This window comes from Sinohyriopsis cumingii, chromosome 3, assembly GCF_028554795.1.
Source record: "Sinohyriopsis cumingii isolate HCF-2022 chromosome 3, ASM2855479v2, whole genome shotgun sequence".
Lineage (NCBI taxonomy): Eukaryota > Metazoa > Mollusca > Bivalvia > Unionida > Unionidae > Sinohyriopsis > Sinohyriopsis cumingii.
In genome coordinates, this window is record NC_142963.1 from 71,097,662 (window position 1) to 71,117,325 (window position 19,664).

The 19,664-nt window shown below is 35.3% G+C and overlaps 1 protein-coding gene across 15 annotated transcripts in view; it reads left to right on the forward strand.

Moving 5' to 3' along the window:
* Nucleotides 1-19,664, forward strand: part of LOC149803077 (FMRFamide receptor-like) — a 318,116-nt gene that overhangs the window by 284,238 nt on the left and 14,214 nt on the right. For 8 of the 15 annotated variants that reach the window (XM_089952652.1, XM_089952653.1, XM_089952659.1 and 5 more), the window contains one exon: nt 1,340-1,437. Coding sequence is in view for 6 of the 15 variants with exons in the window: in XM_089952662.1 (XP_089808788.1) it covers nt 1,340-1,437 (98 nt within the window). In the remaining 9 variants the exon portion in view is untranslated. Of the gene's footprint in view, nt 1-1,339; nt 1,442-6,495; nt 7,990-18,327; nt 18,802-19,664 lie in introns of those variants that run through there. The other 7 variants (XM_089952664.1, XM_089952665.1, XM_089952660.1 and 4 more) reach the window with 3 other exon arrangements.

The following is a 19,664-nucleotide window of genomic DNA, read 5'->3' on the forward strand; positions in this document are numbered from 1 at the left end:
TCAGTATACTCTGTAATAGACATAATCACGTTTCAGTATACCCTGTAATAATCTCAATCACGTTTCAGGGTACTATGTAATTGACATACTTACATTTGAGTATACCTTGAAATAGCCTTGATCACATTTTCTGCAATCGTTATAATCACGATTCAGTATACCCTGTAATAAACATAATCCCATTTATACCTAGTAATAAACATAATCCCATTTCAGTATACCTAGTAATAGACATAATCCCATTTCAGTATACCTAGTAATAGACATAATCGCATTTCAGTACTCCCATAAATAGTCATGATCACGTTTCATTATATCCTGTAATATACGTAATCACATTTCAGCAATCGCTGTAATAGTCTTAATCACATTTCAGTATACTCTGAAATAGTTATGATCACATTTCAGTATACCATGTAATAGACATAATCGCATTTTAGTATACCTAGCAATAATCAATATCAGATTTCAGTATATCCTGTAATAGTTAACATCACATTTCAGTATACCCTGTAATAACCACAATCACGTTTCAGTATACCTAGCAATACCCAATATCACATTTCAGTATACCATGTACTAGTTGGAATCACATTTCAGTATACCTAGCAATATCCAATATCACGTTTCAGTATACCCTCTAATAGTTATAATCACATTTCAGTATACCTAGCAATACCCAATATCACGTTTCAGTATACCCTGTACTAGTTATAATCACATTTCAGTATACCTAGCAATACCCAATATCACGTTTCAGTATACCCTGTACTAGTTATAATCACATTTCAGTATACCTAGCAATACCCAATGTCACGTTTCAGTATACCATGTAATAGTTATAATCACATTTCAGTATACCCTGTACTAGTTATAATCACATTTCAGTATACCCTGTACTAGTTATAATCACATTTCAGTATACCTAGCAATACCAAATATCACATTTCAGTATACCCTGTAATAGTTGGAATCGCATTTCAGTATACCTAGCAATACCAAATATCACATTTCAGTATACCCTGTAATAGTTGGAATCGCATTTCAGTATACCGAGCAATACCAAATATCACATTTCAGTATACCATGTAATAGTTATAATCACATTTCAGTATACCTAGCAATACCCAATATCACATTTCAGTATACCCTGTACTAGTTATAATCACATTTCAGTATACCTAGCAATACCCAATATCACATTTCAGTATACCCTGTACTAGTTATAATCACATTTCAGTATACCTAGCAATACCCAATATCACATTTCAGTATGCCCTGTAATAGTTGGAATCACGTTTAATTATATCCTTTAATTCTTTTTTAATTTTTGTTTCAGACAGAAGCATTGGGACAAACAGTATCTGCAAAAATGATCTATTGAATGAGTTGTTGCTTCATATTCGATTTAGAAAGACAGAGGACAAATTAAAATTAGTAGGTAAGTGAGTGTTTTATCACAGAAAAATGTGTGATTTGGATTTTTAACGTAGCTTTAACAATTTTTCAGTCATATAGCTACGATATCTACAATGTGGCAGTTTATAGTGATGTCTAGCACTGGGGCATCATGCCGCAGAAATGCAGCATGATGTTCCACCCAGTCACATTATCCTGACACCAGACCGACTAGTCCTAACACGAACCTCTTAATGCTGAGCGCCAAGCGAGGCAGCTTTTTGTACCATTTTTGTAAGTCTTTGGTATGACTCGGCCGGGGATCGAACCCACGACCCTCCGCATCCGAGGCGGACGCTCTAACCACCAGGCCACCGGAGCGGTCACAGAAAAATGTAATAGACTATACATTCTGTTTCATTATATGAACATAAACTGTTCTTTCTTTTAAACATGTTTTATAGTATTCTTTGCAGTGAATGCTTCAAATCTTGTTGCAGCCATGCTAGCCTAGTTATCTATACTATTGTTTTCAATGTCCCTCAGCCGAAACTTCTGTAAATGTAAATTCTTTGCACATATTTAGTTTTATTTCCTGCAGTAAATAGTTCCGATATAGGCGAAGTCACAATAATTAGGTGTAAAAATTTACCACACCCCGTGTAGGATTCTATTTTAACAAGATGATATATGACGTGCTGGTAGATCATGCGTATCATTTGATTACGACATCTCTTATTATTTTCATAGAGACACAGGAAGCCTTAGCCCAATTTTCAGCTGGCCTTGCCAGCTTCTCTCTTTCTACTGGCTGGTAGACCCACACACCGAAATTGGTAGAATTTACTTTTTACAGAACACCAAGGTGGCGTGCTGGTAGATCACGTGCATCGTTTGAATACGACATCTCTTAAAATGTTCACCGAGACACAGAAAGCCTTAACCCGATTTTCAGCTGTCCTCCCCAGCTTGTTTTCTCTTTCTGCTGGCTGCTAAACCCACATACCGAAATTGGTAGAATTTCTTTTTACAGAACGCCAAGGTACTTACTGCTGTGTAACATTTGTGTCTGTCTGTGTGTGTGTGTGTGTGTGTGTGTGTGTGTGTGTGTGTGTGTGTGATTCGGATTTTTGACATAGCTTTAACAATTTTCAGAATGTCTGCAGAGTGACAGTTTATAGTGATGTCTAGTACTGGGGCATCATGCCGTAAACATGTAATATCATGTCGAACCCAGTCACATTATCCTGACGCCAGGCCGACCAGTCCTAACACTAGCCTCTTAATGCTGAACGCCAAGCGAGGCAGCTGTTTGTACCATTTTTTTTACAAGTCTTTGGTATGACTCGGCCGGGATTTGGACCCGCAACCTACCGCATCCGAGGTGGACGCTCTAACCACTTAGGCCTCCGGAGTAGTCTTTAAAACTTTTGTTAAAAATATCTAAATATCTCTTAAATTTTTTCCCTAACTTTGCGAGACTCATTAGTTCTTGCTGTACAAATTTACAACTTGAAGAGAAGTTGTCATGTTTTGAATTATCTTTGCCTTGAATAAATGACATTAAAGTCAGAAATACCATAACGTAAAATTTACATTACATTAACAAAACTTTGGGCCTTTATAATGTTATGTGTGCCGCTGTGGGATAGATCGGCAACCATTCGTGACAATTGGAGAGTATTTACGGAATTGTAATTGCAAATGGAATTAAGTTTCAAGTGTCGCATACTGTCAGAATGTGCGTTCAAGAAGAGGAAATGAATTATTAAACGAAGAAAGCAGCGTAAAATATGGAGCGATCTAGTAAACCTTGTACAACAACGAATAATTATCATGTGCTTTTAATTGCTAAACACATTCTCAGTTTGGTTGCCGGCATATTATCGGCGGTCAAATCATAAAATATTCTTTGCAAATATTAGAAGAAAATGTCACAGAGATAGATTTAAGCAAGTCCTAACATCAGACCAGATATAAATAAACACCAAGATGGTATCTATTAAAACAGAAAAAAGAAATGACAATAAAGAAAACGAAAAATTTCTTCCACTTAAATAAGAACAAAGAAATTCAAACAAGAAGCACGCTTGCTTTGCTGCCGACTAGTTATGGAACAGTTAAAGAGTATGCCTTTGTAAGTTCGTATTTTGCAACAGTTTAAACTAAATAAAATAATACTGTTAGTTATTAAGAAGGTGGGTAACTTATGTGCCGGTAGGTATGTTCTCTGTGATGCACACTGTAGGGAAGGAATATGCTCTACAAGTCCCTAGGTCGCAATTAGGCACTGAACTAGACAGCATCGTCGTAAAACTGTACCGAATTCATTTTCCACCGTTACGGCTGTGCAGCAGGCAATCTGGGGAGGCAAGGCCTGCTCTAACTTTGATAGGAGGAAGGTTTTGGCACGCATTAACTCAAAAATAGAACTAACAAACTGTAGACATACGAAAAACGAAAATACAATTTTCATGTTTCAAAGATTCTAAAATAATATTAAATTGAAACCTCAGTATTCGATTTTGACAAACTTTTAAAAAAAAATCTTCTGCAAAACTGTACACAAACAAAACATACTGATGACATGTAACTTCTATAAATCCAGTAGTGTTTACATATCGTTCATCCACGGTTTAAAGATATTTTTTTTTCTTTCAAAGAATCTAATTAATTTAATCTAGTTAATGTATTCTAATTAATTTAATTCAACAGAAGTCTGAAAATATTTTTAAAACATCTTTCACAAAAAAACTGAACCGTGCAAACAAAGACAAAGAAACAAAACTAAAGCCTGTCATAGCCTTTCAAGATCTTAAAATCTGCATCTGTTTTTATTAGCAAGGAAATCTTGAAACAAATCGACTCAGTAGGCTAAATTGGCAGGGAATATTAAATTAAGTTTGGAGATAAGAGAATTACCTCTCTTATTTGCACAAAATTATTGAAGTGCAAGACAAACCCATATTCGCGTTGAGTTGTTCTAATCCCGAGAAACCAGAATTACTTTTTCTTTGCTTCTTCCTAATTGGTTTTCAAGAAACCCAAGATAAATTTAAGCGCAATGTTGGATGAATATTAAGTCTGCGCGTAATTTCAAAAGTTAATACCTTCTCCGTAGGTTTGTCGTAAGTAGAAGAAATAAAGCGCACAATTTGTGAATTTCATAAACTAAAGAAAGTCCGAAAGGTAATAAAACCGAAATTCAGAAATCCACATATAGGCTGACTGACACGTTCTTGACATTAATGTATATCTTAAATCAGTTATAATTGCATGTCCTTTGCAATGATTTTCCAGGTTTGTCTTAAAATCATCAACCCCTATAAACTCCAGATGAGCCTATGAGGGATAGTTCATGCAGAGAATGGCTACATAAGGTGAAATTTCAAGACTAGAGATACGTTCTTCAAAGAAATGATCTTTGAAGCAAGGGAGGAACATTATTAAAATGTTAATTAAGGGTAATTTGTTAATAAATGTATAAAGTTGAACGAATTATGGTACATGCCTGCTATCCTTATGTGATGGCAACCATCTTCGAGCATGACTCGCAAATTCTTGCATATACTGAGTGCAGGAAGTCTGAGTAGACGAGAGCCCATTTGAGCGGACAACAAAGTCCCAGTTGCGTAACAAGTTCTAACTTAATAGATCGACTGTAGATTCGACGCCTATATTATCTACAGGTAATATCGGTAAAATGATTTAGAAATGTAAACTAAACAATCAAACAAATTCATACCAATGGAACTATTGTAAAGTCTCTTTGAACTCAGCATTCATCATTGTCCTCGTCCAGAACATATATGAGTTGGACATAAAGACCTTAATCCTTCAACCAGTTGGTTGAACATCTCGACCTACACCGTACAACCCATATGTTGGACATGGCTACCTTCATCCAACAACCCGTTGGTTGGGTATAACGACCTTCAGTCTACCACCAGTTAGCTGAATATAACGGACCTACACCCTACAACATGTTGGTTGGATATAACGACCTTCATCCAACAACACGTCGGTTGGGCATAACAACCTTCAGCCTACTACCAGTTGGCTGAACATAACGGACCTACACCCTATAACACGTTGGTTGGACATGACGATCTTCATCCTACAATCCACTGGATAGACAACTTTTTCAGTCTTATCACAAATTTCATAATTCAAATTTAATTTATAATGTAACATAGTTTAAAGAACGCAATGCATATATATCAATGCATCTCAACATATATATATATATATATATATATATATATATATATATATATATATATATATATATATATATATATATATATATATATATATATATATATATATATATATATATATATATATATTCGAAGATATGAGTTTGATACATAACTGTTGTATTCCATATGATTGCCTTTTAATCGTTTACAATTTTTTTAAATTAAGAAAATCAATCAATAATCCTTCCTCTATTCATTTTGTTTAAAAGGCATTATTCTTCCTCAATGCCTTATTTCGAATACTTAGTATGTTTAGTCATTAACTGATACATATCTTTTTCTCGACATTTAAAATAAAATAACAACAAACTAAGTACGTTGGATATTTTGCAAAGAACCACCCTTAAATCTACTACTGCCTCAATGGTTACATTGGTCTAAAGTTTTAGAAGTCTGCATCGGAGATACAATTTGCTATTTATTATGGATACTGATGTGCTGAATTCAAATATGACAATTAAAACAACTGACTGGCTACTGTTTCCAAGATATTTAAGATTTAACATTTTACTTATATGTATATTGTGTAGATAGTAGAGTTTTAATCATAAATTGTAAACCTAGGTTTTTTCATATGTTTATGGTCTCTTTACGTGATAATATTTCACCTATCCTGTTTATGTAACACTTTAAAAACAGAAAATGGGTTATATATATATATATATATATATATATATATATATATATATATATATATATATATATATATATATATATATATATATATATATATATATATATATATATATATATATATATATATAGTTTAGTCCTTATTCAGTGTCTACTCGGCACTTCTTAAAAGCTGTTTGTATTTTGTCCATCGCTTTGACAGACCCAGCTTGATGTGAAACGGTGGTAACAAAATCTTCCTTGATTCAACAAGTGGTGGATGCTGAACACTTTATCTCCCAGGCTCCAATGACTGTCGGAGTGGCCAATCTCTCTTGATATAGTGGAAATCTCTCGCACGACTATCCCATTCGCAGAGAAAACAGCAGTACACTGTGCATCTAGTCTGCAAACCAAGCAAGAGAGCAAGAACTTTCAAATCGCCACAAAGCTGCCACTGATATTGATCATAGTTTATGCACCTCAAAAGTTGTTTGATGTTTTCATAGGTTTCCTTCATATGGATCATGAATTATGTCGAGGGCAGCCGTCACACCATTGATGTTGTTGTAGGATACAAGATAATGTTCCATGAAGAATAATGGGACACAATCCTTTTGACGGTCACGGAACATGAAAACCCTAACATCACCTGCCAGGAGATTCCACTGCTATGGTCTGGAACCCAACAGCTCTTCCTTAAGCTTGGATAGTTCCAAATTCCTGGCAAGGTCATTCAGTTCCCCTTGTGTTGTGAGGTATGGTTAAGAGGAGGAGGCTGGGAGAAAATATGGGTCGTGTGACCTTGATGGTTCAGGACTAAAAGTTTCATCCTTTTCCTCTTCCTCGTCAGACTCAAGTGAGAATGATTCTGGTGCATCAGCAACCGCAGGTCCTTCTCTGTGGGGTACTGGGCGTATAGCTGATGGAATGTTTGGATAATGCATAGTCCACCTTTCTTCTTTGACACACCTTTCCCAACTGGAGGCCTCATGCAGAAGTAAAATTTGCTAGTATGATCTGTTGGCTCTCTCCAAATCATTATCAGTGCATAAGGCATATATTTCCGTTTCCTGTTCAAGTATTGGACAAGATTTGTTGCATAGTTTCTTGTAATTTCTGGAGCACAATTCTTAAACATTGAAAACATTCATTAAGAAAATTAAAATGTGTAGCGGCTGTCATGTGTTCAGGAATGACAACTATTTAATTTCAATATAGCAAAAGATTTGTCTTCTTCATAGTTACATTTATGTTTTTCAATAGGTTCATACTTAAGATTTTGTTTTGTTTTCACTCGTTCTCCCAACTGTCTTAGATTTTGTTAACTAGGCTCGAAACTTCTCCGACACACAACTCTGCACACTATCTATCCTGTGCCAGACACGATGTCAAGTTTGTGTCTCGTTACAGTGCTCGTTTTTCTTCATCAAATACATTTGATAATTCTACAATCTTTTGTTCTCAACGCGACCTATAACTTTTATAAAATTGTTTACTGAACGGCATATTCCTAGATAATGGAATGACATTGTTATTTGGCCAGTAAACTGTAATGGTTGTTTGTAATGCGTGGAGCACGAAGGTAACGAGGTCATACTGAAACGATTCTTCAGTCGATGTGGTGGTATACGACACACGGCACACACTCAATTGCTGTAATAAAGCATGAAAACACATTGTTATTGATTATTCAGTATCGTTCATTTTCTAAATGATCAGGGCTACATCTTCATCTTACAGCACTCCGGTGGCCTAAGTGGTTAGAGCATCCACTTAGGATGCGGGTGGTCGCGGGTTCGAACCCCGGCCGAGTCATATCAAAGACTTATGAAACTGGTACTTACAGCTGCCTCGCTTGGCGCTCAGCATTAGGAGGTTAGTATTAGGACTGGTCGGTCTGGTATCAGAATAATGTAACTGGGTGGGACACGATGCTACATGTATGCGGCAAGATGCCCCAGAGATAGACATCACTATAAACTGCCACACTGCAGACACACTGTAACGATATGACTGAAAGGGATGCTGTAATACAGAAAATTAAAAATTAAATAGGGATTTTTCAGAAAAAATCCTTATAATACACAGACAACATAGAGGATAAAAGCTTATATGATGAGATAATTCAATACATAGATAACATCGTGCAAATTAGACACGATAAAATATGAACTACCAAACCATCAGAATAACAATCAACATGTACACATGACTAATTACCATTACACAAAAATACCATCCAACATGTACACAGGACTAATTACCATTGCACAAAAATACCATCATCTCATTTAATTAAACTCCACCAACAGCCTATTAAAAGAGTTAGCAGAAGGGGCGGCTGGAATTAACTCTATTAAAAAGTTTATCCCATACGGAAATCCCCACCCCAGCCTTTGATCACAACCCAACTAAATCAGGACTGTCTGCCATTATATAGAAATATCACCACCACAAATAATTATCAACCAACTACGAACTAAAGTAACACAGAAACAGTAAACAGATGAGGCGGTGGGCAAAAACCCTATCAAGGAGTTTATCCCAATGGACCCCACCCCCCGTCTGTGACTGAAAGCTGCGTTAAAACTCCAAATCACTCTGTCTCTGTCTCTGTATCTCTCTCTCTCTCTCTCTCTCTCTCTCTCTCATACGCACGCACACACACACACACACATTATAGCATTTAACCATCATGTATGTGTGCTCCATTGTTGAGAAAGCCATACATATCGTGGCATTGTTTTAAAACTACATGTGGTTGGGTTATCTGTTCTGCACATAAAGAATAAACTGCTTCATTTATTATTGTGATTCCTAAATCAAGTCAGTAAAACACTAATAGTGCACGAGTGCAACCTTATCTCCGTCATGTTTCAGTTAATGATTATATCAGCTTTCAACGATAATTTAACATAATTCTGACTTCTCATTATCGACCAATTGTGACCTCCTAAACCTGTATATCCTCTACGCGCTGTTTACAGATATCTTGACTGATTCGTATCTTTTTTTATAATTAGTACCAGGCGGGCAGCTGCGTACGAAAACTTTCTTTGACAAGAAAAAATACATAACGGTTTTCAAACCAATTATTTTAATGATTTCTTAAGTATTGCAATTGACCTTGACATGAAAAAACATCACTCCATGATTTCATGACCAGTGTTTACAATGAATATACGCAACCACTCTCTTTGTTGTTCGCTACGCGACGAGGGGAATGCATTCTTTAAACCAGTATACCAATAATGTCTAAAAATTAGCCAAGGATCACCACAACAAAATAAAAATGCTTTAAAAATAGAAGAGGACTGCATATTGTTGGGCATCCGGAAGTAATAATTGTGATCTGAGTCCATACTTTACATCGTAACTATCTTAGGTCTATTAACCTTGCTCATATAATCAGAACTTTTGAGTGAACTTCATGATTGCTAATGTGTTTCATGCACTTCACTGGAAATATATACATATCAGAGGCATTCATCAGAGACATAACTACTCCATATAACACAACAGTATGGTACAATTATAAGGATTTCTGTTACGAGGCAATTGAGGCAGAAATCGGCCATTACTTATTGAGAACAATGTAGATAAAGACCCAAGGACAAGTATCATTATCGATGAGAGACATGGGGTGGGGAATAATGCCAGGCAAACAGATATTGTACACCTTTGTGCAAAGACTTCGAGTCCTCAAAGATGAAGCAGAGTATCTATGAATATTACCTTCACGCTATTATCTGGCCTGTGACTGTAAACATCCACTGCCATGACAGAAAACTGACGATCATTAAACATATTAGGATGCAAGAAGCACTTACCATCAATCAGTGTGATACATGGCATTCTGGTAAGCAGAAAGTAATGAAAAGTTATGAAAGGAACGAAACGAATGCATGACATTTCATGGCACGAGGAACTAAATCATTGATCAGACTGTCTCAGTTAGGACCCTCCTCAAGTTGATTAGACTGTCTCAGGACCCTCCTCAAGTTGATCAGATTGTCTCAGTTAAGACACTCCTCAAGTTGATCAGGCTGTCTCAGTTAGGACCCTCCTCAAGTTGATCAGGTTGTCTCAGTTAGGACCCTCCTCAAGTTGATCAGACTGTCTCAGTTAGGACCCTCCTCAAGTTGATCAGTCTCAGTTAGGACTCTCCTTAACTTTGTCTTCGAGAACTGCAATGCAGACCCCGAGTAGCTGCTACAATGGCTTGATGTCATCGAAGACCATTTCACAAATATTCATAAAACCACTACTATGACAGTTCAAAATGTCGTGACGTCCAAATCTGTGCACCGTCTCAAATGGTGATCATGAAATCTAGTGCTGAAAGACCACTGCAGCTGCCATTCGAAGTTGTATCATATACAAACTTCATGAAGATTACACGAATTACATGAAAACATTTTATGTGGAGTTCTTCAGTGTGCTCTCAACACGTTCCAAGATAATAAAAAAGCAAGTACAACGTTTGGGTCTGAAAAATACAAAATACGTAACTTGCTTGCTTCTCCTCAGCAGAATGAAAATATGGAGAGAGATTATCACAGCTTATAGATCCCTTTAGAGCATTTATCCTATCACTGGACTAAGAGGGCCTGGAAAAAGGAAATCTAGAAAGAGCGTTCTAGTTTGTATTTATGAACTGCTGGTCTATGCTTCTCTTGTCTTAATTAACCGTGTGTGTGTGTGTGTATGGGGCAGGGGGGCACATTCAAGGGCAAACTTAATCTGATGTTAATAAGGACAGTAGTACTGCACAGTTTGCATTTTGTACTTGTATGTTTTTTATTATTTTGGTTGATTTGTTTACAGCAGGCACTTAACACTGGGCCTTTCCATTCTCGATTATTGTTATTTACAGTGGTAGATATCTCATCAAATATCAACACGAGGATCGAACATGAACAGTATTTCATATTTGCTCATAAGGTTTTAATAAAGTTATAGCATATCGTTGATGATATTGCAATATTTTGGTGACACCGGTGACGTTGGTTGTCTGCTATCCAACATGTATACGACATACCGTTTAGAACATGTAAGATCCACTAAGTTCGTATAATTTTAGTTTTGACCTGTGTATTTTTACGAATGTCACGGTTTGGCTGTCCAATAACAGTTGTAACATATAAAACTAATATTATGTTGTTTTCTTCAATATTTTGTACTAGGCAAGAGAAAAACAAAATTGTGGTGGATATGTTTTTATTAAAAAGAAATTTATTTTCACTGGAGCAATATTTTAAGCCGCGTTCGCCTGTATTTCCGTGCTAGAAGACCGACAATTAGACTTTTTGGGATGAGTGGACTGGGACCTTTGAGCCAGGATACTTGTTTTAAATTGAATTCAATTCAATTCAACATATATAATGAATATGATAGATTCGTTTCTTCAGTAAATCAGAACACGAATACTTTTTTTCAAGCCGAAAATTAAATGGTTGGTTTCTATGTGGGAAATACAGTTGAATTGTATTCATAGTTCAAATGTACTATACTTCGGCTTAAACTAATAATTTATACATCAGATGAAATAATTTTCTTAGCTCTTCCCTGTCTTATTTCTTCCTAGGATCATTAATTTTATCGTCATCCGTCCTCCTTAAGTCATCTCACGAAAGCCGAAGGTAGACTCGAATCACCGTATTAACGTGAACATGGTGTCCACCTTGAACTGCACTAAAAACGTTTTACACTGATCAATGGCGAAACTTAGAACTTTACAGACGATATTCGTTCAGTTCAAGATTAAATTACACAAGAGTAATAACAAGTTCTATAAGGTTCAAAACTACGACTATGAAGTGAAAATGGGGTTAACGTGACACAGGCAGCATACGCTGATATAAAACCGTATCCGTTCTGTGTCGCTTTGCTTTCACATCTTCACTAACTGACCCCATAAAAAGTGACATCTGGGACGTAATAAATAACATGCTCCAGTTATGTTATGACGCAGAAACTTTATCCTATTATAAAATAGGAAGACAAACTGACATAATTCATAATCCAGATTGGCAAAACATTTCGTTGGCAACATGGCCACTATATCTTAATGTCGTATACTTTGGTCATGTGCTATGAAGTAATTAATGTCTAGATTCCTTTTCAGCGATATGTTGATAACGGCAGGTGATGAGATTCGTATTATCGAAGAGTACACCTTGAATTTTTACCAGAACATCTGCAAGTTTAGGATAACATATTTCATTATTTCCTGCTTACAATTCAAACTTAGGTAGGCATATATATATATATATATATATATATATATATATATATATATACAACAAATATTACTATCATATATTCCGTGTGTGTGTGTATGTATATATATATATATATATATATATATATATATATATATATATATATATATATATATATATATATATATATATATATATATATAGGGAGTCACTTCTTGAATAGCATTTAAATATTACAAATTTAATAGTGATTCTGGACAATTTACAACTTATTTCTATTAAGACAATTTAACTGAAACTAGCTTCAGATTGTAATGCATCATTTTATTTTTTTATCCTTTTTTAAAATAATATTGAGATTTAGAAAACATAATCAAACAAGCAACAAGCATATCAAACACACACACACACACACACACACACACACACACACACACACACACTGAAAATGCCCCTTATACAACTTCAGGTCTATATTAGAACTGCATAGACAAATACACAATGCTGCAAGTACTGATTTACCGCACAAATACACAATGCTGCGAGTAATGATTTACCACTTTACCGTATTGGTCGTCTAAATACCTAGACTTCGTTGCGTTTACTTTTGATTTAATTTGCGTGAAAGATTTCACAATTTATTCGGGGCGGTGGCGTGGGGTGATGTGAATTTTCTTCCTGACCTGGATATTTATTTGTGACAACACAGTTTTATTTGCAACTAAAATTATGTATAGACTAATCCAGTAAAGTCTTTCTTCTATAAATCAGAGGGAGATATTGCTATTGTTTTATGAGGTATATCCCTCCCCCATCGGAGAATGAAATGGTCCATCCCTACAGAGGTACAATATTGTTGATGTAGTTTGTTGACCTTGTGGCATTTGTTCTATTTTGAAGAACTATTATTTTGTATTCTCGTCGCCTCAGTTTTCTTGTAAAACCTATATTTAGTTGCTGTGTTGATTTCATATTTGTATCTATGGTGTTTCTAGCGTCCAACTCCAATGTTAGTCGACAATGTTGAACGTTGCAATACACTAAACGCTATTTTCCTGCTTTAATATTAAAAACCAAAGAGCAAATTATCCTCCGTATTTAATTATCTTCATTATATGCATTTTTAATTACTGTTTTTTTTTCTTTTGGTCCAAAACATACACTTGTCTCTTATACATTATATCTGCGAAAGTATAAATCTGATGTCAATGCTAAAAATGACCCCTTGTTGTAGAGAAGTGTCTGAAAGATTCTGGAAGTTTGCATGTGATGTAACGTAGGCAGATGGCAGTGACAGGTAAAATAACGGAGAAGGAGAACAATTATGCAACTGTACAAAGAGCGTACGGTAAAATCCGAACGCTTTTAGGTACTACCTGACTAATATCAAGGCCAGCGTGGATACAGTTTGGGTAAGCCATTCTCTGTCGTATCCTACAATTTTGAGGTGGTTTCATTGTTTAATAGATGTTCGTGAATCCATAGTAGATGATCCGTGTTTTGGAAGACCTTTGTCGGAGATTGGTGAGCGGGAAGAGGCTGCTGTGAAGGGAGTCATTGATAAAGATGCTTTATAGACAGTGAAAGATAGTTCTGTCAAGAGAAAATAATGAAGTTCGACTCGAAGCAAAACTAGCAGAGACCACAAATCGCTCGAGGTAATCGAGACTGTGAGGTGAGTTTTATTGGATTAGTTTCGATGCAAACGTCCAAGTCATCCAGAAACCTGTGCCTGACTCTGTTAGTGTCACGTGACATTTGTATGCCACCAGAGTGTTTCCAACAGTTGTGGAGCCATACCGAACCATCCGTCCGCCTGCAGGTACCCATGGAATCCATCTGCTCCATGACAACGCATAAATCTGCGGTCTTCCTAAAGTTCCTGAAGCAGTACATCGTCCAAAAATGCAGTTGGAAGTCCAATATATAAACAACATACCTTTAAGGGGGATACAGAATGGCATTTTGTAATTGAATAATCAGTCTGAATAAGTTTGTAGAGGTGAGTGGGTAATACTTTTAAGGGACGCGCTGATATACTGTTCACCAATAAAGAACTTTGTTATATAGTGAACTATTTATTATTCAGTCCTGTTTGAATACTCTTCACGTGTGCATTATAAATATCGTTATAAAGAGAAAGATCGCAGAAAAAACGGATTGTGTTCGCGCACTCAGACACTGTTCTCTGTATAGATAGTTGCAGCACCAACATCCCGGTGTGAAATAATATCAAGCTTGATTTTTCTCATTCTTTTCTTAGACTTTAAGGCACCTATTTACCGGTCATCATTCACTATTTAATTATCCACAAATTACGCATGAAATGTGTTCTGCTTAGCGCGATCTCTGAAACTTTGCAGTGAAAGCTGGACTAATTATACCAGACGCAGCTTCGAAACGAATTCACAATATTTTCAACTCACACTAAAAATAAAATGGCATCTACTTGATAATTGATATACATTATATCGTTATAACGTAAGTACCGCTTACTACGAGAAAATGTTAGCCTAAATGATGTCAAGCCAAGCTGTGGTTTAGCGCACGCTGTAGAACACACATACATGCATGCACATAAATATACTTTTTTTTTAACAAACAATATTGTTTTTTTTTTTAAATCCCACTGACTCCATTGGAAATGTTATACATGCCAGTTATCAGTTATATATTTTTAATTGCCCGAAATACAATTTATATTACACATTAATCAAGCAGTATAAACTAAAAAAAAACCATACGCATGCATGGAGAAAACATACGTTTTATGATATTGATCTAGTGTCTGTGTAGCAGGAGTTGATGAGAGAACGGCATCTCTAATCATTAAGGCTTTTATAGTAAACAATGCTAAATTAGTCATCAGAAATTTTCTAGTAGCACTTTGAATAAAATAACGAAAGTTTTCTATAGTTGGAGTTTATTTATATTAAAAGGTGGGTAAATATTTTCTTGTAATGAATACAGCGGACGTGCATTAATAAAATGGAAATCAGTTTCGATATTAGCATTCCAAATTTGACAGTCTTTCTTTATAACAAACATTTTCATATCTTCCTGTGTTGCCTCTGATTGGAAAGTACCGCACACTAGACATAGTCAGTATATAACAAAAATTGCTATCTCCTAAAAATTCTAGATATCTTTGACAAATAAATTCTGTTCTCAATGGCCTTTAGAAACGCAGTCTATCCATTTACTTAATCTCATCCTGCAGCTTTTGCCAAAATTATCATCACATCTCTGAAAAACCCATACTTGAATAAAATAATTTTATAATTGTTAGCCCTTTCAATCAGAACTGTTCTCACATCTTAGTTCTAAATTTTAGTATTGTTTAGGATATTTGTCTTCTGGCATTTTTAGTTTAAAGCCAACATTTCAAAATACTTCGTTATCTTATAATCTGCTTACTACTTCTTCCTAATTTATTATATATGAATTCTTTTGGAGAAGACTTAGCTGTACCAAGACAATATTTAGAAAATGACAAGTGAACTTTTTCAGTATCTTTGGCTTAATATAAAACCCCAACCGTTAATAATTAAGAACGAGAGCTATCTTCGAGTCAAACAGACGAAGCAAAAGAGAGAGAGAAAGATATATATATATATATATATATATATATATATATATATATATATATATATATATATATATATACACACACACACACACACACACACAATTAAAAGAGGGAAGAAAAGAATTGGGAGCGTTTAACAGCTGTTGTAGGTGGATCGAAGAGACCTCTTTTGGTAACGTGTCTATTGTGTGACTCTTAAAACCCGTCATGTCTGTCGTACTGGGGAAAAAAGCCGAAGATTTCAATTCAATTAGACCAACTCTTTAGCAAAGCTGTACTGTGCAGATAGTTTACAAAGCAGTCAGATACTTTGGTAAAAAGCATATAATTGTACTTTTACGAATAAGAATGGACATTATTAAATAAAAACAATGTATCGTTCAATAGAGCATAGTTACCTTCGATGAGGCTAATAAAACTCACGTGTCTCATTTCCACAGGTAACTACAATACCAGTCACTGACATCATGAGAAACCATTTGAGTTCGTCTTTGGCTTGCCTATTTTATATTCGTTGTTTTTATTTTTCTTTCTGGTCAGTCATTAAGTCTGCTCAATATCATCGACCTGCTATTGTTCATGCCCTTAACGTAAATTTTAAAGTTTATATTACAATATTGCGTGAAACTATTAAAATCGCCATAGAATGTGTTCGACTACAACTGTTTAATTTATTCAGAGTTGAAAAATGTTTAAAAATTCTCCTAATTCTTTGCAAGTTACAATTGTAACAAGAATGTAAAAATTTGTATATTTCTGAAAGTACGTCCATGGTTCGTGCCCCTGAAATATTTGCCACGCAGTGTAAGATTGGAATGTAACAAAATGGCTGATATTTGCATCTGTAATATTTAATTTCTTTCAAACGCTTATTGGCTGCAATAAGTAATGATCACAAAAATATCGAAGAAAGATTATGAAGCCTTTTTCCATTAATATTGTCGATATATATATATATATATATATATATATATATATATATATATATATATATATATATATATATATATATATATATATATATATATATATATATAGATGTATTGAATTTTTAAATGATTTTTCATGATATTTTACAACAAAGATTTTTCCCTCCTAAAATAAAATATTTAAATGGAAAATATCATCATTCTGCATAGTTTTCCATTAGATTCGTTTTCCTAACATGATATAAGAAGTGCATGTTATCGTAACCATGTTTTCGTATTGCCTTTGCCATCACAAAAATCTCTGTGAAATGTTCGCTTGCATTTATATCTTAATTTTTTAAGTAAGGCTCAGGAAATTGGGGATATATATGCTAATTTTCATTTCTTGACACTTATTTCTCTCCAAGCAAATCTAACGTTGTTTTCGAATTGTGTTTATCGTATAAGTTAGATATGTTATTTGGAAAACTTCTGAAAAGACCACCTTTTGAATCAATATGAATCTTTTGATTGGTTAATATTGCGTCTGACATCGGTGTGTGTGTATGTGTGTGTACGTGCGTTGTTTTAGTATTCTAAGTATGTCTTCTTGACTGTCGACATACTGAAATTTGTATCGGTCGTTTAAATACTATTAGTCGATTTGTTAACCAATGTTATATTCGAAATGCAGGACGCATAATAACTCCTCCGTCCTTAAATTGAGTAGACTGGTTGATAGCGTTGATTATTGCCAGAGGTCGAAATCTGTCAGTGAGTGAAAAGTCAATAGAAAAATTGAAATATAAAGTTAGAAACCAGTCATAGGAGATTAGTCAGTCAATTAGTGGTCAGTTTGTTGGTCAGTTTGTTGGTCAGTTAGTCAGTTCTGTAGCTTAGTTACGTTTTGGAGTAGAGTTACAGTGACGAATTTAGTACAGTGCTGACCGTTAATGGTTAATGAAGTCATCAATTGTATAAAGTGGATAAGATGGAATTTTATTATGCTCCTAAATGTAAACAATTGACATGGTGAACGTCTAAGGAATGGAATGCGCTGACTGAGTGAGATTTTAAATTTATTATGGACAGCATGAGGTGGGCAGTTAATATATTAGTATAATTATGCAAAGTCTGTGAATAAATATGTCATGGACTAGAATGCAGCTCTGTTAGCTAATTATCCAGCTTAGACATGCGCATTCATGCAAACCTCCCTCCGTGTGATTGTTTTACCACCAAAAATCCATCCAGATCGTCCCGTTTTGCTTGTTTAATTTTCGGGAAACCATTATATTGTGGTCTCATATACTATTATTTATACTCAAGGACGTAGGGACTTGATAACGGTGCCTTCTTTCCTGAATTGTAAAATTTGCACTACGATTATATACAGATGGCATTAGTTGAATCAGATAACAATGCGTGAAGGCTTTTTTATCGTACTGCCAACCCGACTTAGTTATTTAACGGCTGTGATATCTCTATTTAGTTGATACAGTAGTATATATATTAGCCGAGGATTGTATCTTATCGCCCCGGACTATGTTCAGCCCTGATGATGTGTCAGCAGTCAGTGTTAAAAATTCAAGCATTAGAATACCACGACTAGATGAAATTTGGACCGGGTCAATGTTCGAGTGTTGGATTTGATGACGAAAGTTGGTTAAAAATATATGTTCCATGTATTACTCATCATTATCGTTAATGCGGGACTTTAGTGAGAAAAATATTTTACATCTACTACGATTTATGGCGCATTGTGATGCGTAAGGAATAAAACGAGTCATATACCGCCAGAAAAGGTCAGTATCCGGCATATCACATACAAGAAACGCTGACACGAATTAAGTATGGAATAAAATAAACTCTCTCTCTCTCTCTCTCTCTCTCTCTCTCACACACACACACACACACACACACACACACACACACACACACTCACACATACACATACACAGAATATACAATACACACAACTTTACATTTTTTTGCTACACGATTCGTGTTGTTTCTCAGTTATTTTAGTTTAAATCTTGTATTGTATTATGTATGTCAGAATATTCATTTATTAACAAACTTTTCAAGGAGACGTGCCATTCTGCGAGAATGTGTGTATGTGTGTGTATGTATATGTGTGTGTGTGTGTGTGTGTGTGTGTGTGTGTGTGTGTGTGTGTGTGTGTGAGAGAGAGAGAGAGAGAGAGAGAGAGAGAGAGAGAGAGAGAGAGAGAGAGAAACTCGCTTAGTGTTATTATAATGAATTTCTCTTCAGTGCCTTTGTAGTGAACGAAAATTACAAGCTCTAATTGTATGGGTGTTTATACCTGACTAATGCCAACTTATCTTCATACCTGTGACAAATGAATGGACACTCCATATTGACATTATCTTGAAGCAAGAGAAGACAAATATTCCGGTTCGAAACAAAGTTTCAGCCACTGCCCCCATCCCGAAATTCATGTGGTCGGTCCATAAAGAGCGTTGTTTTTTTTAACAGGACTGTTTCTTCTGACGCGTCACAGTTGGTAACGTCAGTAGTTGTCGGGGGACACTAGGGAAAAGTTGGATTAATTACTTCGACCTTATAGGACTCTACTGGAATTTAACATGGTAATATTTGGCCGGTATAGGTAATTGCTCATAGATGGGACTGTATGCCGCTATGC